Raw genomic sequence first — 25649 nt, forward strand, 5'->3', positions numbered from 1 at the left:
CCGTGTCCTGCTAACTCCTAACATTTATAAATATATTGAATGCGCCTAAACCAACGATTGTGTGTGGGTACACTTCAATTCCAACAGACCTGAAATCAATGTGGATTTTTTTCTTATTAATTAATTTTCGGGAAATCGACAGTTCACATTTATTTCAGTTTGTACATAAGTTTTATTTAGCCAAAATAAAACCGATAATGGATTTCCTCCTTTTGACTTTACCTCTACTGAGACAGCATAATAAGGAATAATTAAATTAAATTTGTAAGAAAGGAATATGAATTCAAAAATTACAGAAAACAAAAGATTATATAAAACGAAAAGTTACAAAACAATACATTTATAGCCATGGAGAGAGGTTTAAGATATAAATAAAATCATAATAAAAATATAAACCATCAGAGAAATATTATTTTATGGATCTCTTGTATTTGGTAAATTCGCAATTGAAAATATCCACCTTGGATAATACGCTATTGTCCGACGTCTAATAGTCTCTCGTTCTTGTCCAAAATTAAGCTCCTTTAGAAGAATCACATTTAATCCGTTTCTATGGTAAGCATAACTTTTTGTGGTAAGTATAACTTTTTGTGGTAAGTATAACTTTTTGTGGTAAGTATAACTTTTTGTGGTAAGTATAACTTTTTGTGGTAAGTATAACTTTTTTTATTTCAGCTTTGGTTTTCGAGAATTTAATGTTTTTTTATGAATGGAAACATTACTTGCTGTACCTATACAACGAGTTTTTGTTTTTACTTATTAGTGGTCTCTGGAGGGCATCATATAATGTGCATTTACATTTTGCATAATGCGCATTGTTAGTGCACAATGGATTTGAGTGATATAAATCATCGTGTAGGTATATTTCTACCATTATTCAAATAAGAGGCAAACACATGATCTTTATCTTTGAAAGTTTAATTTAAGAACAGCAACACGCTCTTTTTAATATTTTTTAAATTTTATATATCATTATATTTATAAAGAAAGTAGAGCATAATTATTTTTTTTAATAATTACAATTACAGAATATAATATTTTCCACGTTTTTTTGACATATCCAGAAAAATGAATTCACGTGATTTTTTCAAAGACTGTGGAACAAGAGACGCATTGATTAGCGTGCTCCCCTAAAAAATAACACTACATTGTTTGAGAAGCAATAACCACGAGTCGTCAGTAAAAAATAATTCCTAATCTGACGCTGAGACTGTGATGTATCGGAAATTAAATCTTGCGGTCACCTGAACAAATAAAAACACTAACACCCAAATGATGTTAATTTACAGAGTATACCGAGTTAGGGAGTATTGAAATAAATAACTATAAAATTGTACAAACATGTTCCACCTAACAGCAAATTCGGATACTTTACGCTACCTTATGTATGAGAAACGGCGATATTAGGTCAAGATCCGTTGGCAACACTGAATTACGAACGGAAATTTCCGTACGTTTGCGTCGGCACAAACAAACTGTATGCAATAGCTGCGTTCCACATGACGTCATTAGGTTTTTTCCATTCGGTTTCTCCGAACGCGCCGGCTCGCATTCGGAACGTGCGTAAGGAATTTGTTCCGTTCGGAACTAAAACGAACGTGTGCGGCAGTTAATGTATTTTCGGACACTTACATTGCTAACGCTGGCTAAACCTCATAAGTAACATTAAAATAAGGTAGTACGGAATTACATATCTTAATATGCCTACAGAAAAGTCCGAAATGGGTTCTATGATAACTCAACACAGTGACAATTCAACACACTTTTAAAAAGTGATATAAAGTCATTAGAAACGATGAAAAAAATTTTTTTTTAACCTAACCTAACCTACATAACCCAGTTAATAAAGTTTTTGTTTCATCACTTTCCATGACTTTATATAACTTTTTAAAGATGTGTTGAATTATCATTTATTAATTATAACTTATAAAAATGTATATGAAACTAAACTTTAAGCTCCTGTTGACAAGCCAATTCAATTGGCTTAGCAGGACTTGTTTGTTGATGTGTATTGACTATTTATTCAATAAAAAAAAATAAAAAAATTGTGATTATTTATCCGGTTACCAATACGTGCATATTATTTTTATTAAAATTAGATAAAAGTCGATGTTTTGTTATCAAATCCTAAAAATATATATTTTCTAGCAATGCTAGCGATGGCTAAACCTTATGCGATACATGAAAATAATGTTCTACGGAATTATATATATTAAAAAGGTCTACAGAAAATTCTACAATAGTATATTTCCATCTCCTAAGAGTAACCCACAACGACTCCGGGTATAAGTTAGCTAGTGTAATATAATACGCATAGACTTTTTTAATTTTATGAAATGAACTTTGTACGTGTGCAATTTTTAGTGTAGATAATTGAATGACCAAATGTTACATCCAAAGATACGCACGAATAATTATATTATAGGTTCAGATGAACTATAAACAATAATCATTTAACTGTTGATAACGAGGGAATGATTTGAGATTTTCGTTACCAAAAGTAGGTACTATGTTAATTATTTTGTGTAGTTGGGTTACAGTGTTCATTATCAGATGTCCAGCCACCCCGTTATTTTTTTTTTCTTTATTTTCTCCCATTATATTTACTTCTTTTTTTAATAAATAAAAACAATTTTTAAGTATGTAATATCTCTATCTTTTCTATAATACAGGGTTTTCCAATAAGAGGTGTTATTTTAAATAGCCCGCTATTTCGGTAGATGTTACTTTTGAAGCTCTCATTTTTTGACATTTGACAAGTAGAAACTACGCCATTAATAAAAATGGAACGATACACGGCTTCAACAACGCATTGAAATTATTAAAATTCACTTGAGTGAATCAAATGCAAATCATCTTGAGTGATGAGGCCCATTTCCACCTCGGTGGCTTCGTCAACAAGCAAAATTGTTGCATCTGGGGCTCGGAAAACCCAAGAGTTATTGTTGAAAAGCCTCTCTATCCTCAACGTGTGACTGTTTGGTGCGGTTTGTGGTCCGGCGGAGTTATTGGAACTTACTTTTTCTAAAATGAGGCTGGAGCAACAGTTACGGTGAATGGATTGCGCTATCGAAAGATGATTCATGATTTTTTATGGCCGGAATGGGATAGTATTGATCTGGACAACGTTTAATTTCAACAAGACGGCGCTACGTGCTACACAAGCAACGAAACCATTGATCTTTTACGATTGAATATCAAAATAACACCTCTTATTGGAAAACCCTGTATATCTATAAATGTATTTGCACTTTCGGAGGCGGCTTTGGGTACCGCCGCCCCGGAAACCATTTGTTTGATAACCAACATCTCTGGCCATAGGTCACCCCATTGGGTTCATCGGGTGAGGTGTGTGCAGGATGCGCCTACCCATCAGCTGCGCGGCTTGCCAGATCAGGATTAGCTGAGACCCTTTGACCTCTCCAACTAGTCTCTCGACTCGAATCATCGCCTCGCACCACAGTGGAAGGGATATATTCATACGTCCGTCACTTTTGGACACACTGATATGTAGATTCCTACCCAACCCTCATACACTTGCTGTTCATCTCCTTCCTTTCCTTAAAAATGACCCCCCACATAGCATTCCCAAAGATGACATAGGCCCAGAGGAAAATTATTTTGCTGAGAGCCTCCTGTGTGGGTTTAATGTAAAAAAATATACATTTAAATAAGGGATCCATTTTTTATGTAAAAATAAACTAGTTTTAATATAAATGTTTATAAGCAATGTTAAAATAAGCTGAGTTAAGATACAAAATTACGTGAATTATCTGCCTCATCTGTCTGAAATGTGAAAAAATTTTAATGTGACGAACAAATTTAAAAGACAAAATGAGCAGCTTGGTTTTGCCATCGTAGAAAGCAATAAAAAAATAGTATCAATTTAATAAATTTCTTGAATATTATGCCAAGCTGTAAATTCAAATTATGATAGAAATTCAATACTACTTACCGGACACGCTAAAGAACTAAACGCAATTTAGAAAAACATAAAAAGTAATAATATGATAAAAAAAAATCGCAATGCAACCGACTTAGAAATAGAATTTATTTGTTTACCGCAAACCTCTTTAGCCCGGGGACACTATTATTATTATCTAATATTCCTCTGTTATTATTTTTCCTTGAATTTATTATCAATAAACTTTGGTCAATAATAAAAAATATTTTTTAATATTGCCACACTTCTTAAGTGAGAGAACACTGTGAACATTTTGAATGTGACGGAAAACATAACCTCAATTTTATAGCATGTGTCAGTGACGCAGTGACGTTTGTTATCATAAAAGTACGAAAGTTTAACGCTCAAAATGGAATTGCAAATGAATATATCGACTAATACGAGCAACAGGAAGAAAAAGGTTGGTTTTAATTCATAACGTATCAATTTAATACAAATTTACTATAAGTTGTGGTCTTTAATGTTGTGTTTATTTACAGCCGCAGAATGTGAATAAAAGTTCTAACTTCTCTAACCAAAAGGGTGATTCTCAAATCAGTTTTGTGAGTAAACCTGCTTTGTTTGAGGGCAAAACAATTGCTAGAAAGCGAAAACACGAACCAAACGCATCAAAAAGTGTGAATTTCTCTGTACTTAATCAGAAACAAAATGATATTATTAAACCTTCCCCTGCATTTGTTAAAACGAAACAAGTATCTCCAGTCAAAGAAAAACGGACGGAAGTATTTAAACAGGAAGAAAGAACTGTTGATTTCCCCGATAAACCTGCAAAAGAGTTTTCAATTAACACCGTTAATGACAAAAAATCAAAGAAACTTGACAAAAAAAAGAATAAGAATAACGATGATAACTATGAAAAGAAAGAACGAAAGCCAAGAAATAACGAAGCAGAACCACCGCAGAAAAAAAGCATTCACGCTCAAATATCCGCTCTTTTCCGGAACAATCCAGAAATTCCAAAAATCGGTCAACGTTTAGTCAAGCCGATAAACGAGCGAGTTTTTTCCGGGCTCCATTTTGAAAATTTAAACATCCACAGTTTCAGTATTGCCAACCTGGAAAAGAATATGGGACTGAAACAGCTGACAGTTGTTCAACAGAAAGCGTCGCCGGTCATCCTAGAAGGAAGAGACGTTTTAGTCAGGTAGGTACCACACTATTTAATTATCACAACACCCACATCACTAGCCTCTAATCTGAAAATTTCTACTGCATACAAACGATTTTGTTTGTTTGTTTTGAGATACTGCACCAATGCATGTCAGAGATTTATCTGCCTGAAGACAGTGGGAACTGAGCACTCCTGTTTCGGGTATTTTGTTATGTCGAACGAAGTGGGGAGGGAGAGTAGTTTCCTGGGTATTCTTTTTGTTTTGATTTATGATTCAATGAGTCAATGCAATGGATCCCTGACCCGAGTAGATCATGGAGAAGATTATGAAGATGATGAAAAAAAAATATTATTTTAAATAAATTTTATTCTTTATATTTTGTTGTTTTAGGTCCCAAACTGGTTCAGGTAAGACCCTAGCGTATGCCCTACCCATCGTGGAGGCCCTGCAAGCCATTAGGCCTCAGTTGAAGAGACACGATGGAGTGAAAGCCCTGGTAATCGTACCAACGAGAGAACTGGCCTTACAGACCTATGAACTTTTTCTTAAATTAGTTCGGGTAAGTTATCAATTAATGTATATTATTTATTCCCCCCACAAGAGACCCACTTGCTCTGAAAGCAATTGGGAAGTTGGAATCCACAATTAAGATGGTATGTTGTGAGGCTAAAGTGTTTGGGGAGGGGAAGGAGATGAGAAGATTTGTGTTGAGAAGTTCGTGGCTATACCAATTTCAGAACAGATATTATGTGGTTAGGCGTGAAACAAAATAAAATTAGATCTTTTCAGAATCAGAATGTTGCTTGTAATGGCTTTAGCTGTGTTTGGTGCCCAGATCTGAATAGCCAGGTACTTCCCACCTTCCTCTTACCCATCTTCTTTCCATTACCTAACAAAATACGCTAATGGGGTATTTTCACAAACTATGAATGACTATTGATTATTATGACATAATTATCGATTTAAAAAAGATTTAAAACCGCACATTCCGAAACGATTCCAACTGGCTACAACGTCATTATGACATAGAAAACGCCAATGTCTGGTAAGATGGCTGGCCGTCACTGACATTAGCCGGAGTGACTTCAACCCCTCCATATTCGCAAACAAAAACGAATGTTTCGTTTTGGCAGCAAATCATAAATGCCATACTTGAAAACGATTTAGAAAACATTTATTCGTCGACATAAAAATAAAATGAAAATTCCTTCATTGTCGCAATTTTTTTCTTTTTTTTTTTTGAGAATAAAAAAAACAGTTAAAATACACTATTGGGGATTCCATGGTCTCACTGGCTGGTTGGGAGTAGTTGGGACTCTTGTGTGGTACTCACATTAAAAATAAAGGTAGAAACAATAAGCAGAGTGCTGTTGTGCATATTATGGATGAAAAATATTTGCAAAACTCATTATAATCATTCGCCATGGTTGTTTACTTAATTCACTGTTTTTCTTACTTCATAGCCGTTCACTTGGATTGTTCCCGGCTACCTGATCGGGGGAGAGAATAGGAAGGCGGAGAAAGCGAGAATCCGTAAAGGATTCAACATCCTCATTGGAACCCCTGGAAGAATCTGCGATCATATCAAACATACACTGTCTTTAAAACTGGACGGGACAAGGTATGCATACTATCAATAGTAATTGAAAATCTTGGGGAGAAAACTTAAAGTATCACAACACATTTAAACTTAGTACGAGAGCAAACTATGCACATTGAATTTGTACGAGGGCAAACTACGCACATTGTATTTGTACTAAGCGCCCTTGAGATGATTTTCTCACGAAAACGGCGCTATACAAATAATAATTATCATTATTATTAGGAGGGCAAACTATGCACATTGAATTTATACGAGGGCAAACTACGCACATTGAATTTGTTCTAAGCGCCCTTGAGGTGATTTTCTAATCAAAACTGCACTATACAAATAATCCAATCATTATTATTATTATTATGAGGGCAAACTATGCACATTGAATTTGTGCGAGGGCAAACTATGTACATTGAATTTGTACAAGGGCAAACTATGCAAAATATGGAGAACTTACTATGAAAGAATAAATAAAAGTAAAAATTTACAAAGTCAAATATTGAGTGATAGTAGCGCCACGCAGAGGTAAAAAGCTACCCAATGTACATTTGCGCAAATAATCACAGTACACTAATTTTGGCTGTCTTTCCAAAAGTTTCTTTCTTTTTTTTTTTGGTAAAATATTAACAAACCGTATTTTTGACTAGTCAATTCGAAGAACATGCGTTTTTTTTTAACAGACAAACAATCAAAAATGAAATAAAAACCTTTTGAAAAAAACATGGAAGTTGGAGGATTTCTCCCCAAGATTTTTAATTACTATAGCTAGACCTCTAGCAAAAGAAGGTTTGCAGACATTTGTCTCTTGCATTGCGCAGAAGGGCATGATTTGTTAGTGGAACTTTAGTAGTCGCCGCACTTGCTTCCAACCCCGGGCTTCATTCCGGACGGCACTTGGGGTGGTGTTTTGTTTTTGATCAAACTACCAAGATAGCCAAAGTTTCAAGGAGGATGGAAAAGAAACAGACCAATTATAAATGTCCACAGATGGTTGATTTGGTAATATACAACTAAGTATTTAGACGAATTTAGTGAATGTAGACTAAAATATAAAAAGCAGGACTAAGTAACAAATTTAAAAGCCGAACCAAGTAACAAGTAAAAAATTGAGGTAGAACAAATTTAATAAACCTATACAACAGGACGGATGTGGGAGTGGGAGAGGTAGAGAGGTTTTGGCATTGTAGCGGGATGGGGGAGGAAAGGGATGAGGGAATGTTGCCGCGCAACTGTAATTAAAAAAATAATAAATTAGCAATTTAAAGATAAAATAAGATACAATTAATTTAATCATTATGATGTGCCATTCATACCAAAAATGTGATTCAATGAACTTCTGTAACAATAGAACTAGCAGTGAATATGTCAGCATGATTTTATCATAATATCATACATAGCCAATTCTTTGTCAATATCATGTAAGATTTTTAGTTTCAGCGTATTGTTATTTATATTTCTTTCCAGGTGCTTAATTTTGGACGAAGCTGACAGACTATTGGACATGGGATATGAAAAAGATGTGGCTAGGTAAGTTAACAAACAAAACCCATATTTTAAAAAAATCCCTCTATAATATCCTTCCCGTGCATACATAAGTCACCAACCCTGAAAAACAGTTGAGATCCGAAAACTGTTCATGTCACACAAAACAATCCACCATACATACATTACAAAGTGTAATCTGCTCATGGGCATAGACATAGTGGACCTTTAATTCATTACGTATGAATTAAACTTAATATTTCAGCCTGGATCAAAACAAAAGGTACAAAAATTTTCCAGATCTTAACAATTGGTACCCGTCTCAAAACAGATAACATCTAGGGATGCTGGTAACCTACATTCGTATTGACGGTCTCGAAGAACAATGTCAGATGTGCAAATTTGTAATTTTGCAGTGGAACTGTAAAAGAAGTTTCATTTCTGCATTTTTACTGTTTTTGAGATCAAGAAATATAATGTAATTTTGCATTAACCCCTGTTTATTTAATAGGAGAAAAATATTATCAAAAACATTTAAAATGCAGTAATGAAACGATGAGCAGCTTTCCTGCAAACCTACAAATCAGCACATCCGACATTGTTCTTTAGGACCGTCGATATACATCAAATTTAATGAAACTAAACGCCGGGTTGCTGAGAAAGTAATTACAAATATTACAATACACGCGTCATACCAAAACAATCTAATATACAGCTACATTATTGTGTGATTAATTTTACTCAATCGAATTAAATTAATATATTGTTATATTTTCAGTATTATTCAAACCCTGGAGAGCCATAAAATCCAAGGTGGCTATGACCCGATGGCTATTGTCCGAAATGCCGTCAAGAAGTCCCACATTCATTTCGGTGAAGTCAGTCAAGGTGATGACCATGATGAAGAAGCCAGGAGTCAGGATGCTGCCGGAGAAGATACTAAACCTGCACGGGACTTGCCGAGCAATGAACCGTACAAACACGAACTGTCCAATGTGTTACTTTCGGATAAAAGACAAACGGTTCTGTTATCAGCCACTTTGACCAAGGTATTTTAATATACCATATTTTGTGTTTAACCACATAGTGTTTCACTTCTGTGCACTTCATGACATTTGGGCAATATTTATGGCCTTATATGAATTAGATTTCTATGGCCTGCTCATAGGCCAAGCCTCAGGGACCTTTGTCATCTGGAGAAGATAAAGATTAATGCATGTTTATATTAAATTAATAACAAACCAGCAATCTAATTTTTTGCTCTTTTCTAGGCTGTTGAAACTTTGGCTGGTTTAACAATGCAAAATCCAGTTTTCATTGATGCCTCGGATGGTCGTGCAACCCTCATTGCAGACTCCTTGGCAAAACCATCTGAAATTAAGGAAGAAATAAAAACAGAAGATGGAGAAGAGGAAAAACCAGAAGCGACTGAACCGACAGAAGATGACTTTGAAGTTGTACCACTTGTGCATTCAGATAATGAAGATGAAGAGAAAGAAAGTGATAATGAAGCAGCTGAGTCTGATGATAAACCAGCTGGATCTGATGACGAAGTTGCTGAATCTGATGATGAAGCAGCTGGTTCAGATGATGTGGCAGAATCTGATGATGAAGCTGCTGTTGCTGATTCAAGTGATGATGAAAATGCTGCATCAAGTGATGAAGATGATGATAGTGTCAAAGCAGACAGTGATATTGTTGATGAAGATGGGGAAGATTCTAACAATGATGAATCAGAAAATGCGGGTTCGGATAGCGATGATTCTGGGGACAGCAGTGATGATGCCAGTGGTACCGATGAAGAAGAAGTTGATAAGAGCAAACTAACAAATTACAAAGGTACACTAAATTATTTGATTTTTTTTGATGTCATTGAAGTAGTTTATTTTTTTATGTGTGTCCTAATATTCATCAATTTTCCAGGTCTGCCTGCTTTCACAGGATTCAATGCAGAGAAAATAGACTCGAAAACATTAAAAAAGAAGAAAAAGAAAACACCCAAAAAGGCTGAAAAAAGCTCTGATAACGAAATTGACTGCAACCCTCAACCCAAAAAGAAATCTACTAAATCAAATAATAATGTTGAAGAAGATCATGATGAAATAGTACCCAAAAAAGTTTCTAAAAATACTGGATCTGACTCAGACTCAGATTACGATTTCTTTGCTGTAGCTAAATGTCCCAAGAATAAAGTCACGGAAAAAAGAGTAGTAGACAGTTCTGATGAGGAATTGGATGATAGAGAAGAAGAAGGAGAAGAAGAAGAGGAAGAAGAAGTTGAAGATGTTCCAGATATTGCAATGGAGACCAACTTTGTAACAGAAAGCGGAGAACACAGTAATCCTTTCCAAAACGCTGTACAAAGTGCTATAGCCCAAGACGAAATGATCATTCCTGCCTCAGTCACACAAATCTACATTGTTGCTCCCATGAAACTGAGACTGGTCACATTAAGTGCCCTCATCATAGAAAGATGTGTGAAACCGGGTAAAGGTAAAATGCTGGTCTTCATGGCCACACAAGACTTAATAGATTACCATTGCGAAATCCTATCCAGAGTCCTCGCTGGAAGGATTCCCAAAAAACCAATTGTCATAGAAAATAAGAGCAAAATCAGAAACGCAGAAAAGAAAGCAAAAAGATACAATAGACACAAAGAAGGTGACGATTTTGATAACGCCGGAGAAGAAGAAATTATTGAAAAGGAAGCCGATGAAGAAGTTGAAGTCAAAGAAGAAGACAAAATGAACAAAAAAGTCAAGAAAATGAGCAGCGTTACACTAGAAGGAGATAAGATGGGAGGCAATGGTGATGAAGAATACTTCCAGTATGAATACGATGGGATGGATCTTGATGAGTACGAAGCCAAGGTACGAAAGGACAAAGCACTTGTGGATGTGGAGTTCTTCCAGCTTCACGGCTCCATGGACCAAAGGACAAGAACAGAGGTCTTCAAAACCTTCAGAAAGGCGACTTCTGGAGTGCTGCTTTGTACTGTAAGTACCACTTCTTTCATTCTTTTGAACATTGTGATTATTTTTGCGATTCTGTCGTCAACCGGTTATAAATATGACAAGTTTAGTGCCAGATACAGACGTAACAAGTCGTCTCGGTCGGGTCTAGTCTTCCACTTAGGCCCGAGAGGTCCTGGCCTAGAACTTCGTGGTGGAGGGGCCCCTCCCAGGAACCGTTTTTATATATATTTTTAATATTAACTCTACACAGGAGACTTTAATGTGAAATAAGTTCCTTAAGGCATAATATGTCGTCGGTGGGGATGCTGTGAAAATGGTTGGTACAAATTGAGGACATAGGACTCGGAAAATAATATATACAATTTTCCATAGGGCCCCAACGTCGGAGGGGGCCCCGGGTAGGTTCACAAAAGTGAACCCAAAACTTTACAAAAAAATCACATTATTGTGTAAGTGGAAAATGTTTCTTGTGCAATGATGGAGGACTTAGCTAGCAGTGGTTTGAAATCGCGATGCCCGTTGATGTTCTTAAGGTTCCGTTTTGAGTAATACTAAAATACTAAAGAATTTTCGTCTAAATATCGTTGGGGTACTGACTCTCCGAAAAATAAAAATCGAAAGCATTTGTTGGCCTGTGTTTCGACCTACAAAAAAATGCAGATGAGTTCAAAGTCTTTCCTACATTATTCTATAGAAGAAAAGTTTAATTTTACTAATAAATAAAAACTTCACGTTCATCCTACGAGTATTCGCCTCTTTCTAGCCCTAACCTCCAAGCAATTCCTTTTAAGAAGCGATGCTGTACGGATTCGATATGATTAATGTGAACATCATAGATTGGAGATAAATAAACCAAATAATGCAGGCATATTCTAGATTAGGGCGAACCAATGAACAGTAAAGACTTTTTAGGGTGATTATATTGAAGTCAAAGGTAATTAATTCTATTGATACTATAAGAGATTTACTAACGACATTATTAATCTAAAGTGACACCAAGGTCCTTAATAGACTGGTTACTATGTAGGTAACTCTGAATTTTATCTTTGAATGTTATTATTTTTACCATATTATCCATTAAAGTATTTTGTAGAAGCTGCGCTGATAACATCAGTTTTAATTTTATTTATATAGGTAGTGTAATCCCTTCTCGAATAATAATAACAACAGTGATATGCAGTGGCGGATTAACCCTAAGGCAAAGTAGGCACGTGCCTAGGGGCGCCAGTTACAAAGGGGCGCCGGCGAGCGCCCCTAGAATTAAAAAAAAATATAGATAAACTTAATTTTGTAAGTAAGTATGCACCTGCTTACACAATATAAAAGATTATTTACTTCTGTAGAGATGCAGAGCTTCCAAAGCATACTCGCCTTCTTGATTATTCCTCCATGCCTCCATCGCATGATTTTTTAATAGAAGACCGCTCGCTCGTGGATTCGTTCGCGGGCGTTGCTAGATTGCAGGGCAAAGGGCGCAGCGGGGGCAGGGCCTAAGCGGCCGGCACCGGACTTCCGAACGGATGACGGGGTGACAGTCACACTCATCACTTTCAGCTTGGATGTCGCCGGTTACGCGCGCTTCTATTGATTACGTACTCGCAGCGGTATTTGTGTGAATTAATTAGTAGAAGGAGTGAACGTGGGTCTTGAAGAGACCCATGTTGTAGGAAGGAGGAAACACAGAGCCCGGCAAATCGTTCCACAGCCGAGCTGTTGAACACAATAACGAGTCGTAGAAGCAACCCGTTTGACATTTGTCACATGACAAATGTCAACCGTGTACATATGTTGGGCGCGCGTTTGGTGTGTTTCCCGAATATGCACCGGTGCCGAGGGGATCAATGATGCTAGTTCCTTGGAGCATCTTCCATTGAAATACCGGTTAATAAATATTTTCCGTGTTTGATGTTTTTTCTTTAGAGAATTCTGAATTTTAGTAAAAACGTCCGTAGTTGTTATGGCGGTGTGTTTTCTTGCAAGTTTCAAATCATCAGGAATATCAAATAAATGTTCATCGGGTGACTCGATTGAAGTTATGCAGTTCACACCGGTTTTTCCACCCAATGCTGCTAACACTGTAAATGTGAATCGTAACTTTTCCATTTTTCTTCACTAAAAATATCATTTTATAAGACAAATAAAACAATGTGTTGCTCTGAAGTACAAAGAAACGACATTTAAAGTTTATTTGTCGTCCTTTTTTATATTAAAAAATTAAATTATTTTTATTAGTCACTCAGTCAGCCACATAGCGAGTACACAATGCTGTTCATAAATAAATGCTGTTTAAGTGTAACCAAGACAACACATAAGTGACATTTGAAAAGTGCATAAAATAAAATTCGTAATTTAAACACAAAGGGATCCTAGGCATTTCTAGGTAGGTACTTATTAGTGAGTACTTATTCCTTTACATAAATAGTTGATCATTTAATTTTTTTATGTTTTATTAATTATCCCTATTAATATTATAACTGCGAAAGTGTATATGTGTGTGTTTGTATAGGTATATGTTACTTCTTCATGCAAAAAAACTACTGAACCGATTGTGATGAAACTTGGTATGTAAAAAAGGCGACTGGTCGGGCTACTTCAGAGTCAAATTAAAAACATAATTTTCACGTAAAAACATCAATTTTAAACAATTCTCTAGCCACCCCCCCCCCCCCATGATTTTTTTTTTCGGGACAAATTTTATTTTCTCTAGCCACCCCCCCCCCCCCCTCCCACGAAATTTTTATTTTCACGTAAAACCCACCTAACTACAAATTCGGCTACTTTAGGTACTTGTTAAAATTTATAATATGTGGTCGCTAGAGGGGCGCCGATGAAGTGCTTGCCTAGGGCGCTCTCAACAGTTAATCCGCCTCTGGTGATATGGCGTGCGGATTTTATTAATATATACGCTATGAACATGCAAAAAGATGGCCACAGATCGCGTGCCGCCGATAAACGAGCTTAAACAAAATAATCAATATAAATTAAAACTATAAATTAGTCAATAGTGAATCGACGCGACGGGGGGCCGCCAGGGGCATTTTTCTTGTGATCTTTGCTGCTTCGATTTTACCGGGAACTGCGGCGTCTGTACTCTGTACTGTCTGTAGCGTGCGGCCAAAATTATACGCCAGGTATGTCAGTTGCTCCTGATCCTCGCTAAGTACGACAATCCTCGCTCAAATTCAAGCGAGATAAATTGGCGGCTTAAAATTTGATAAGTAGCAAAGCAGTTCATTTTTTAGTCGCCGAGGTGTCAGCAGTGACACATTTTAAATTTTACATTTACGTAAATAATTGCTTACTTTCGTCTCATCAAAATTTATGTAAATTGCCTTACTTCAGGAGTACGGACTTCGATGATTCATCAAGCTACGGGGAATGTCGATGATATTAATTGATAAAGGTGATGACATCTATCTAAAACGTTCTGAAGGGTTATTCTCTATATTTTTCGACACATTTTGACAGTTTTATTCCATATCGCGCTAAAGAGCTAAATACCGCGTCTGCGTTGAAGGCCTTAGACACATTACGCTATATTATGCGCGCATAAATTTGCATGTACGTATTATATGTTGGGCTGACCACTACGCTATAATCTTCCTCGAGAGAGGGGTTCAATCAATCGGGGAACTGCCGAGGAATATCATTTCTTTGCACGGGATCTGTCACTTTGACAAATTACGGCGCTCCGTAAATTGTTCTTCTCCTGCCGTAGGTAGGAGAGGGGGTCGCATAATTTTCAAATGTCTAAGGTGTGACAGGTCTGTATGGAAATGTATGGCGAGCGATATGGAGTTATATAAAACGCTTTGAACTTATAGTGTAATCTGTCATCCCCTTAACTCTAAGGGTACGTATACATTTGCGAACCGAAACGCGAGCCCAGCCACGAATTACGGGAATGGAACGAAGAAACTGCAAACGGCGTTTCGCGCCATTTTCAGTTGTTTCGTTCCTTTTCCATAAGTTGAAGTTCAGCTCGGCAGTTCGTCTCGCATATGTATACGCAGCACAAGATTATTAACGCCAGAGATGACAGGGCAACGTTTGCCACATAATCTGTACTAACCTCTCAAGCCTCTGACATATTTTGAGACTTCTTATCATTTTTACTAATGTATCTTATTTTATTATATGCTTTTGTTGTAACATTTAATATTTTTTCTTTTTTAGTTTGTATTATGTTTCCTTTATTGTTTTAATTTTGTAGAATCTATAATAACTGTGATACTCTACTATTAAACTTTGAAGTGTGTAAAAGCCCATTAGGGCGTGTAATAATAATAAATAAATAAGAATACTAATAAATAATTGACCTTTATATTTCTCAAAGACGCTGTCAGATGTTTTGAGAAATTGTTTGTATTATCCAAGAAATTTAACTTTTCTAAACGTATCCGAAAACAAAAACTGTTTTTGAAAGGTGTTACGCTCTCAAATTTTATTATTATAAATAGACATATGACTCACCTTACGTATTTTCGTCCAAACACTGAACTAAAATTACTTTTAAAAAAAACATACCCACGCATTTTATCAGACAAGTGTATTTTAATTTTTTTTTTTTTTTTTTTTAGCGACTATATAAAATAATTGTTACATACAAAATATAATGGTGAAATTAAGTATAAAATATTGTATTTCTTAGTCCTCCTCACTAGGGGGTGCTGTGCCGAGGCGGACTAAAGTTATTTAAATATGGTTTATTTGTCTTCTATGTCGTTTTTAGTGTCTTCTATGTCGTTTTTAGTGTCTTCTATATCGTTTTTAGTGTTTTCATTAGGGTTTTTTCATTGACCTCTTTTAGCCATATTTTTATTAATGATTTGTATTCATTAGGATTTTTTATTAGTTTTATGTCTTGGGGAAGGATGTTATGGAGTTTTGTTGCAAAGTATGTATAGTTTCTTTGTCCGAATGTGGTTTTATAACTTGGAATATTTTTTATATCATTTTTGTTCGATCTAGTGTTATGCATACACAGTCTAGTAGAGGATTTGTTATTTTTGAAGAGCTTCAATAATATATTTTTGGCATATATTTGCTGTACATTTGGTACGTCAAAGGAATTGAATATTTCAATTGAAGGCGTTCTAATTGGTACTTTCAATATGGTCTTTATGATTCTGTCACTTCATTTTTTTTTCGTTTCATATAAAAATAATGAATAAAAAATTCATAAAGTTTCAAATTTTTTTCTCAAATTGTGGTCGAAACCTTCGGTTTCGCAGTGGTGTACATTTTAATTATTTTGTGGTTAACTTCTAGATTTGAACATAAAGCGTGGTATTTTCTCTTTCTAACACGCTTTAAATCATTTTTCTCGCCATGACAGTAAGTGGAAACAACGATTTCTATTAGACCATGATAGCTGTTCCCAAAGGCGTACAAATTGACGGATAACTCTGTACGTGATAATTGTGATAGCTGATAGTGTTCCCTAACCGAACCAAAATTAGCCTGAGGGTTAAAAAGCTGTTGATCACGGACGAATTTGCGTCATTGTCAATGTCATTGCGTACAAACATCAAAATGATACGAATAAAGGAGTTAGTTACCAACGCCTAATTGAACACCATGCTGATTGAAGTGGGGGACTTTATATGTGTGTATAATCAAAATAAGGTATTTTTCTCATTTCATTCTCAACATGCTGGATCGAATCACCTATACGCCTTAAAAAAATGGGTTTTATACCAACAAAACTATTTATTCATATTAATGTACCGTGTGTACAGGCGCAAATAAACAATTCATCTTAATATTTATTTATTTATTAATTAACGGACTTACGTCCAATATATTACAAAGCGACACGAGATTTGAGACAATGTACAATGCAAGAGTAAAGGATAGTATATAAAAGCAGAGACAAACAGGAAAAACATAAGAAAATAGAAGTGTCAAGACCTTGCTAAAAATAAAGTGATACAAAATATCCTCAATTGCATAGTGAGCGACAAAAAACATTCTGACTTATACCAAAAAAATCAAGGTCTTGACGTGAGTTGACCATTCTACATATTCTGGATAGTAATATGTTGACACATAGCTTGTAAAAATTGTTTTTTTTTCTTATCAGTAATTAAATTAGCGCCATATATGAACGAGCAGTTTATGAATAATGCTAAACATCTCACATAACTGCTAAATATCTCACATCCAAAGATTGTATAATCGATTCAACAACAACCTGTATAACGTGTATCGCATCTCAAACACCCTATACCCTCCAAAGGTAAAATAAAATACAGACGTCAAGACAAACGTAGGCATTCAATATTAATAATAAATAATATAATGGACTACCTCCCGACAAAACGCTCGAGTTATGGCGGTATCCGATTTGCAACAATACTGATTTACGGGCGTTTACCGCCGGCATACATACCGACACGCCATCCTGTTCTGAGCGGTGACTGGGGTAAACATTAACTTATAACCTAACCTAACCTCGACCATTCAAATACGTACTCTCAACAATTATGTTACAAGACGCGCTGTACATCTCAAAATGGCAAGCAAAAAGTACGTCTATTGTAGTACTTTGAATTTCGTAGTTTTAGTACTAAACTGTCACGCGTGGCGAAAGGTCGTGTGCTACCTACGTAAATTGCCTTAAAAAGTTCCAAAATATCCTCGCGTGTGATGACGTTTTAATTACTCGGCAAACACTAGTAAAATCCAAGAAATAACATGTCATTTGTAGATACAAGCAAATTACTTTTTTTGATAAATTGCTATGCATCATGGAAAAAGCCCGACTTGAGTAAAGATCTGGGCGCGCAGCCAAATTACAAAGTCAGCGCTGTCGCCAACTGTGATGTCTGTACGAATGTGGATGAGTGCAAGCCAGATGGAATGCTTGTAAGATCTTATAAAAGGCGATGCACGTTAGTTGTGTGCCTCTTTTTTTGCAAGCAGCTCCCCAATAAATATCAGTACAGGATCAAGTATCATTATTGAGTACTACCTTCACCCGGTACAATAACACTCCAGCCTCTACACCACATTGGCACCAGCTACATTTGGCATACATTACACCAAATAAACTTCACTGTTTAAAATAGTCTAATCACTCTGTTTATTTATATACTTGCGCTGAAACAACTTGCAAATCAGTAGTAACAACGAGAATCGCTGTTATTTGTCAACTTTCGTTGCTCTATTATGAAACGACACTGACTCAATCACTTGACACCTCAAAATCCGTCAGTCGCCTAGGCCCCCTACTTTATTCGTCCTTGAGGTATGTAGTGTACGATGCAAATTATTAATACGAAAACGCCGCCCGGTCCTATCGTTTATTTCGTTCACAAACGATAGCTTTTTGTTTGACAAGCCCCCAAAGGGCACACAAACTCCAACGGCTCGGAGGGCTTTGAAGCAGAGAATGGACGGTTATCTCGAGAGTATTTCCTCCTGGGGTAAAAATAATCTCGTCGAATTTAATGTTTCAAAGACCCAATCCTGTCTGATTACGTCTAAAAGGGATCCAAATGATAATCTAGTCTCCTTCAACGGAAGCAATCTTCCGAACAGGCCTTCCATTGATATGCTTGGTATAACAGCTATAAGTGACCAGCTCAGGTACGGGGGCTCCATCGGAGCCAGAGTAAAGTTGGCCTCTCAGAAGCTGGGCGTACTGTACAGGGCCCGCAGATACTTTAATAGTACACAACTGCTGACCCTGTACAAATCGCAAGTGCGCCCTACTGTCGAATTTGGCAGCCATCTCTGGTCCGGAGCCCCTAAATACCTGAAAAAAACCCTTGACTCGTGCAAAAACGGGCGGTCCGTTTGATAGATTCCCCAATCTTAACAAACGGACTGCAATCTTTAGAGCACAGGCGTCAGGTAGGTATGTTGTCCTTGTTCTATCGGTATTACAATAGAAGATGCTCTGAGGAACTAGCGTCAATGATCCCTTCGGCACCGGTGCGTAGTCGGGATACACGCCAAACGCGCCCAACATTTGTACACAGTTGACATTTGTCACATGAGAACGGGTCGCTTCTACGATTCGTTCTTAAGTTCAACAGCTCGACTGTGGAACGAGCTGCCGGCCTCTGTGTTTCCTCCCTCCTGCAACATGGGACTCTTCAAGACCCATGTTCACTCCTTCCTCTCCACAAAAAGACCCTCCACACAGCATCCCCAAAGATGACATAGGCCCTGAGGGAAATTATTTTCTTCAGGGCCTCCTGTGTGGAGTTAATATAAAAAATAAAAAACAAAAAAACAAACATATATTTTTTTTATGTTTTTATCATACAAGAGCAAACTGGAAACATAAGAGCGATACTTACTTGCCACATTTTATCTTAATTTTGTGAGACAATAACAGGTCTAAATATTTTGTAATGTCGTTGATTGATTTTCAAACACATAATTGACGCAGGTAAGTACTATTATCTGTCAAGAAATTGATGAAAACTTAACCCTTTGGGGACGATACATATTTTACATGTTTTGTTAGTTTGGTCGTAAAATTTTTCCGCCACCTAAAACCTTAAAATAATTCACGTTTACTTACGCAATTGCTGTAATATCTTTTTGTTTACCGTGTATGTCACAAGCTTTTAGGGTGACCACATTATTATTTTTTTAAATAGACGGCGCACAAAGTATCTACTTACAGGGTGTCTACAGGTAAAGTGCACTAATTTTGGGAGGTGATTCCACATGATATTACATTTTAACCATCTAAAATATTTTTTTTGCTTCTACCGTCTTGTAGAATCACTTCCCGAAATTAGTTCACTCTACATTATTAATTTATCATCACTGTCACAGTCTTCATGTTCATATGAGCCAGCGCCCTTGAGGTGATTTCTCACGAAAACGGCGCTATATAAATTAGCCAAATATTATTATATATTCTAAAGAATCGTGGCATCATTGTTTGTTTTTCAAAAACTGGTATAAACTCCAAACAAACTTATGTGGCACTGAGGTTTATGGTAATAATGTGACAACGTTAGATAACTTTTTTTTTTAATTAATGAAGAAAATAATATTTGTCTCAAGATTTATGCAACACATTCACCATTTACTTGTGTACTAATCCCTCGAGAAGTAAGATAAATTGGTTAATAACTCTCTCACGAGTGAGCAATAGACATAATATGAGATTCTAATAAATTTGGGAAAATACATATTTTTTAATAAATGTGTCATAATTGGTTATTTGCATTTCCGGGGATTTTTCACACCTGGTATAATCATAATTAAGGGAGATTCTCATAAAATGTATTCAAACAGGCTCGACGCTGTCCCGCGCAGTGCGCGGGGTTAAGACCATTCTGACTAAATATGCTTGCCGCGCAGTTCGCGGGATTCGTCCATAAAGGGTTAAGTCTCCGTAGTAAGCGTTCAAAAATAAGGATAATGTTAGAGGAAGCGCGATAATAGTAAAAAAAACGATTATAATTAATAGGCGTTCATGATAGCTTTTTGTTTGACAAGCCCCCAAAGGGCACACAAACTCCAACGGCTCGGAGGGCTTTGAATCAGAGAATGGACGGTTATCTCGAGAGTATTTCCTCCTGGGGTAAAAATAATCTCGTCGAATTTAATGTTTCAAAGACCCAATCCTGTCTGATTACGTCTAAAAGGGATCCAAATGATAATCTAGTCTCCTTCAACGGAAGCAATCTTCCGAACAGGCCTTCCATTGATATGCTTGGTGTAACTATAAGTGACCAGCTCAGGTACGGGGGCTCCATCGAAGCTAGAGTAAAGTTGGCCTCTCAGAAGCTGGGCGTACTGTACAGGGCCCGCAGATACTTTAATAGTACACAACTGCTCACCCTGTACAAATCGCAAGTGCGCCCTACTGTCGAATTTGGCAGCCATCTCTGGTCTGGAGCCCCAAAATACCTGAAAAAAACCCTTGACTCTGTGCAGAAACGGGCGGTCCGTTTGATAGATTCCCCAATCTTAACAAACGGACTGCAATCTTTAGAGCACAGGCGTCAGGTAGGTATGCTGTCCTTGTTCTATCGGTATTACAATGGAAGATGCTCTGAGGAACTAGCGTCATTGATCTCTTCGGCACCGGTGCGTAGTCGGGATACACGCCAAACGCGCGCCCAACATTTGTACACAGTTGACACTTGTCACATGAGAACGGGTCGCTTCTACGATTCGTTCTTAAGTTCAACAGCTCGGCTGTGGAACGAACTGCCGGCCTCTGTGTTTCCTCCCTCCTACAACATGGGACTCTTCAAGACCCATGTTCACTCCTTCCTCTCCACAAAAAGACCCTCCACACAGCATCCCCAAAGATGACATAGGCCCTGAGGGAAATTATTTTCTTCAGGGCCTCCTGTGTGGAGTAAATATAAAAAAAAAAAAAAAAAAGGCGTAACCTCACATTATAATCTACTAAAATTGGTGTTGTATTAAAAAAAAATAGTTTATTTAATTATATTTCTAAAAATTATTGATAGACTGTAGGTGTAGTAGTCACTCCAGTCATACGTTTAAAAAAATATATTCGTTAGTTCCTATTTTCTCCGCCGGCACAGATACGTTTTGACTGTACTTGGTTAACTCGAGGTTAATTCGGTGCATTCGATTTTCAAATCCATTTCACGCTTTGACGCGCTCTGACCAAATTCTAAATTCAAATTAAAGAACCATCGCCTTCCATATTATCTGTTTAAATTGACCATAGACGATACAATGATAACCTTGTCTATGGGAATGTTAAATTTTTAAGTCGATTGTGATTGGATTTGTTTCGCTTTTAAACGAATTATTACGTTAATATTGTTGTGTATTTTAAAATTTATGTCATGGTAGAAAAAATGAAAATGCTTTTGTAATTTAGATTTAGTGTTTTATTTTATTTTTTGCACGGGTAGGTACTAGAATATATATTTTTTAAATCTATTTGAATTTTACTTTTGTTTTCGGTAATGAATGAATACAAATCTTGGAAGCAGAAATGAACTCACTTCCCAACATCCGATCGAGTTGAAACTCGGCAGATACACTCATAGTGATGACAATACATTCTATCAACTTTTGGTGGCAATCACGTACACACACACGGACATACACGTATTTCCAAATACTTTAATGTCAAGAGTCAAAATAACAGAATAGTACATATGAAACGATGTACAGGGTTTTCCAATAAGTGGTGTTATTTTGAATAGCCCGCTATTTCGGTAGATGTTACTTTTGACAGGTAGAAACAAATGGAACGATACACTCTTCAACAACGCATTGAAATTATTAAAATTCACTTGAGTGAATTAAATGCAAATCATCTTGAGTGATGAGGCCCATTTCCACCTCGGTGGCTTCGTCAACAAGCAAAATTGTCGCATCTGGGGCTCGGAAAACCCGAGAGTTATTTTTGAAAAGCCTCTCTATCCTCAACGTATGACTGTTTGGTGCGGTTTATGGTCCGGCGGAGTCATTGGACCTTACTTTTTCTAAAATGAGGCTGGAGCAACAGTTACGGTGAATGGATTGCGCTATCGAGAGATGATTAATGATTTTTTATGGCCGGAATTGGATGGTATTGATCTGGACAACGTTTACTTTCAACAAGACGGCGCTACGTGCTACACAAGTAACGAAACCATTGATCTTTTACGATTGAATATCAAAATAACACCTCTTATTGGAAAACCCTGTATAAATTCGAATGAAGCTAGGAGTGTGTGGCGACACCTGGCACACTCCCTGACATCGTATATTGCCATTAAATTTAATGGAATTTACATCCATTTTTAAACTTCATAATGACAAAGAAACCAATTTCGCCATTTGAAATAAAACGACATAATTAAAATAAAGTCGAAATCAACGACGTATGTGAAGAAGTCGTCTACAAAAATATTCGGCGCGTTGTCTGACATATTGGTCGGACCTACGGTCGAATTTACCCTGGCAGACCTAGAAAATTGTCTTTTCCGCTGGGTTTATTTTAATTAATTCTGATATACATATTACTGTAAGCTCACATGTTTCTAAATGAGTACCTCGGTATGTTATTAATTCATAGTCTAGTAAAATAAAATAAAACACGCCAACATCGAATTTTTTGTATCGTTTTTATTCTGTGCCCGAAGCAATGGGACTCCTGATGACGTCATCATTGTAGCAAAATGGCGGCTAAACTGTACGATTAGTTAGTTAGAAATGTATCTTGGGTCTGTTACCAATCACGGTAACAATGGCGCGGCGGTAGCATTGATATGTTAGAAGTTTAAATAGAAGAATTTTAGAGAGTGTGAGAGAACGCCACACCGTGATCAGTTATTTCTGCATTTCACTTTTTATTTATTTTTTCATCAAAACTGACTCTCTAACTTTAATACCAGTAGTTTTGTACTGTTACAGTTAGTTTTAATGGTTAAAATAATGTTCAAAATTTTAATTTTTCGGCTCTTCCAAAATCGCACCAAACTTGTGGACGTGACGTGTGACGTCACCAATCACCAGTCTCAAAAAGCCTGCGTTTTTTTTCAATTGGCATTGTATTTTGTATGAGAATCGAGACGTTTTTAATTCTTAAGGCGATGCCATACGTAGTAATGCAAAATCATGTGTTTTTGGTTAGAAAATTTGGTCGCCTAGAAATGTTTCAGATGCTTTAATTAAATACTGCGAGTAGAATACATCTTGGCCTTTGAAATAATCGAGTATTTTTTATATAAATCCTTTTATAAGCCCAGAAAAAAATACTGTATAAGGCCTATGAAAACTGCCGTAAAGTTCAAAATCTCCTACTTACGAACCCATTTTCAGTTATGATTTTATTGTATAATGTGTCAAATTAAGTTATTTATAAAATGATCGAAAAAAAAAATATTTATGCCTGAACATCCACAAAATAAAATAAAAGGCACTTTTTGGCCATGTTTTTTTCTTGCATAAATCAAAACAGGCGGATGGTGTTAAGCGGGAATTTAAACCTTATCGCCATCTACATAAGGGTTGTTATTGATAGCGGTTCAATTTAAAATATTACACGACGTAGTGCATCGCCTTAATATTAACCGCTTTTAACATTGAAGAACACTACTTAAAATGTTAAAATCTCGTCACTAATGTTATTGTATTGAACCAAAGTGCAAAAATACATCCATGACCGCACCTGATAAACAAGTTACCGGTGTTTAAAAACCTGCATTTCTACGCGAAGGAAAAGGGCATTTAGGACCATAGATATATTAGTCGCATGGTGATGTTGAAATTAACAGATTCAGTCGTATCAGATTCATATATTATGTAACATTGTCATCAAAGCCATTGCCAATCTGCGCATTTTGTTTTTTGTCATTTTAAAATACAGGATTTTCCAATAAGAGGTGTTATTATGATATTCAATCGTAAAAGATCAATGGTTTCGTTGTTTGTGTGTCACGTAGCGCCGTCTTGTTGAAAGTAAACGTTGTCCAGATCAATACCATCCAATTCCGGCTAATCCATTCACCGTAACTGTTACTCCAGCCTCATTTTCGAGAAAGTAAGGTCCAATGACTCCGCCGGACCATAAACCGCACCAAACAGTGACACGTTGAAAATAGAGAGGCTTTTCAATAATAACTCTTGGGTTTTCCGAGCCCAGATGCGACAATTTTGCTTGTTGACGAAGCCACCGAGGTGGAAATGGGCCTCATCACTCAAGATGATTTGCATTTGATTCACTCAAGTGAATTTTAATAATTTCAATACGTTGTTGAAGCGTGTATTGTTCCATTTTTATTAATGGCGTAGTTTCTACTTGTCAAATGTCAAAAAATGACAGCTTCAAAAGTAACATCTACCGAAATAGCGGGCTATTCAAAATCACACCTCTTATTGGAAAACCCTGTATCTGTCGAACCTCCGCTCAGCTTGTGCAAGTTGATTTCTACGGGGAATTTTAGCTGCGATACTTTTATGCGTGCGGTTTCGTACTTATAATGGTATATTATGTCTTCCTTCGTCCTTCTTAATCTTTTACATAACTATAATCTAGTTGTGTGCCGTGCCGGCAGTCCTAAAGTATGTGGTAACCCACCTCGTGCCACCGAATAACAATTAATACAGCCTTCAATTCTTCAATATACAAAGCGACAAGCCGACACGGGCCGGCTTACTGAGGTAGTCAGCAATGGAAGAATTTAATCCCCGTGTCCTTTAGTTAGCTTTTGCGAACACCCGCGTTAACTTCTTCCCAGGCTTAGCTAAATTAATTCCCACGAGGCCTTCTGTGTAGACTGGAGGTTTTGTGCATACGGCTATTCAGACGGTAAAACAAAAATATATATTATAAATAGAGATTATGACGTCATATGTGTTACACTGCGTGAAAAATTGAAAACTCCCTATAACCTCGTCCACTAAGAAGTATAATTCTGCTAAGAAAAATGGAGGAAAATACGTGGTGGGGTGGTTTTTGAAATCTCATGTAGACGGTGTACTTCCTCTTGTTTTGAAAGTAAAGTGTGTAAAATTTGAATTGAATATAACTGTGGATTTGTATAAAAAAAACAAAGCCATGCTGTCCG

General features: G+C 36.6%; 1 protein-coding gene across 1 annotated transcript in view; it reads left to right on the top strand.

The window, feature by feature from the left end:
• The first annotated feature begins 4221 nt into the window (after positions 1-4221).
• The window catches only part of LOC149414660 (uncharacterized), a 30414-nt gene continuing 8986 nt past the window's right edge, over positions 4222-25649 (top strand). Inside the window, exons 1-8 of the mRNA XM_089643490.1 lie at positions 4222-4364; positions 4444-5108; positions 5467-5635; positions 6540-6697; positions 8135-8197; positions 8931-9201; positions 9424-9991; positions 10076-11148. Of these exons, the coding sequence (XP_089499616.1) occupies positions 4314-4364; positions 4444-5108; positions 5467-5635; positions 6540-6697; positions 8135-8197; positions 8931-9201; positions 9424-9991; positions 10076-11148 (3018 nt within the window). The 5' untranslated portion in view covers positions 4222-4313. The remainder of the gene's footprint in view (positions 4365-4443; positions 5109-5466; positions 5636-6539; positions 6698-8134; positions 8198-8930; positions 9202-9423; positions 9992-10075; positions 11149-25649) is intronic.

The sequence above is a fragment of the Hesperophylax consimilis genome, chromosome 19, assembly GCF_061612785.1.
Source record: "Hesperophylax consimilis isolate HC1 chromosome 19, BYU_Hcon_1.0, whole genome shotgun sequence".
Classification (NCBI taxonomy): Eukaryota; Metazoa; Arthropoda; class Insecta; order Trichoptera; family Limnephilidae; genus Hesperophylax; species Hesperophylax consimilis.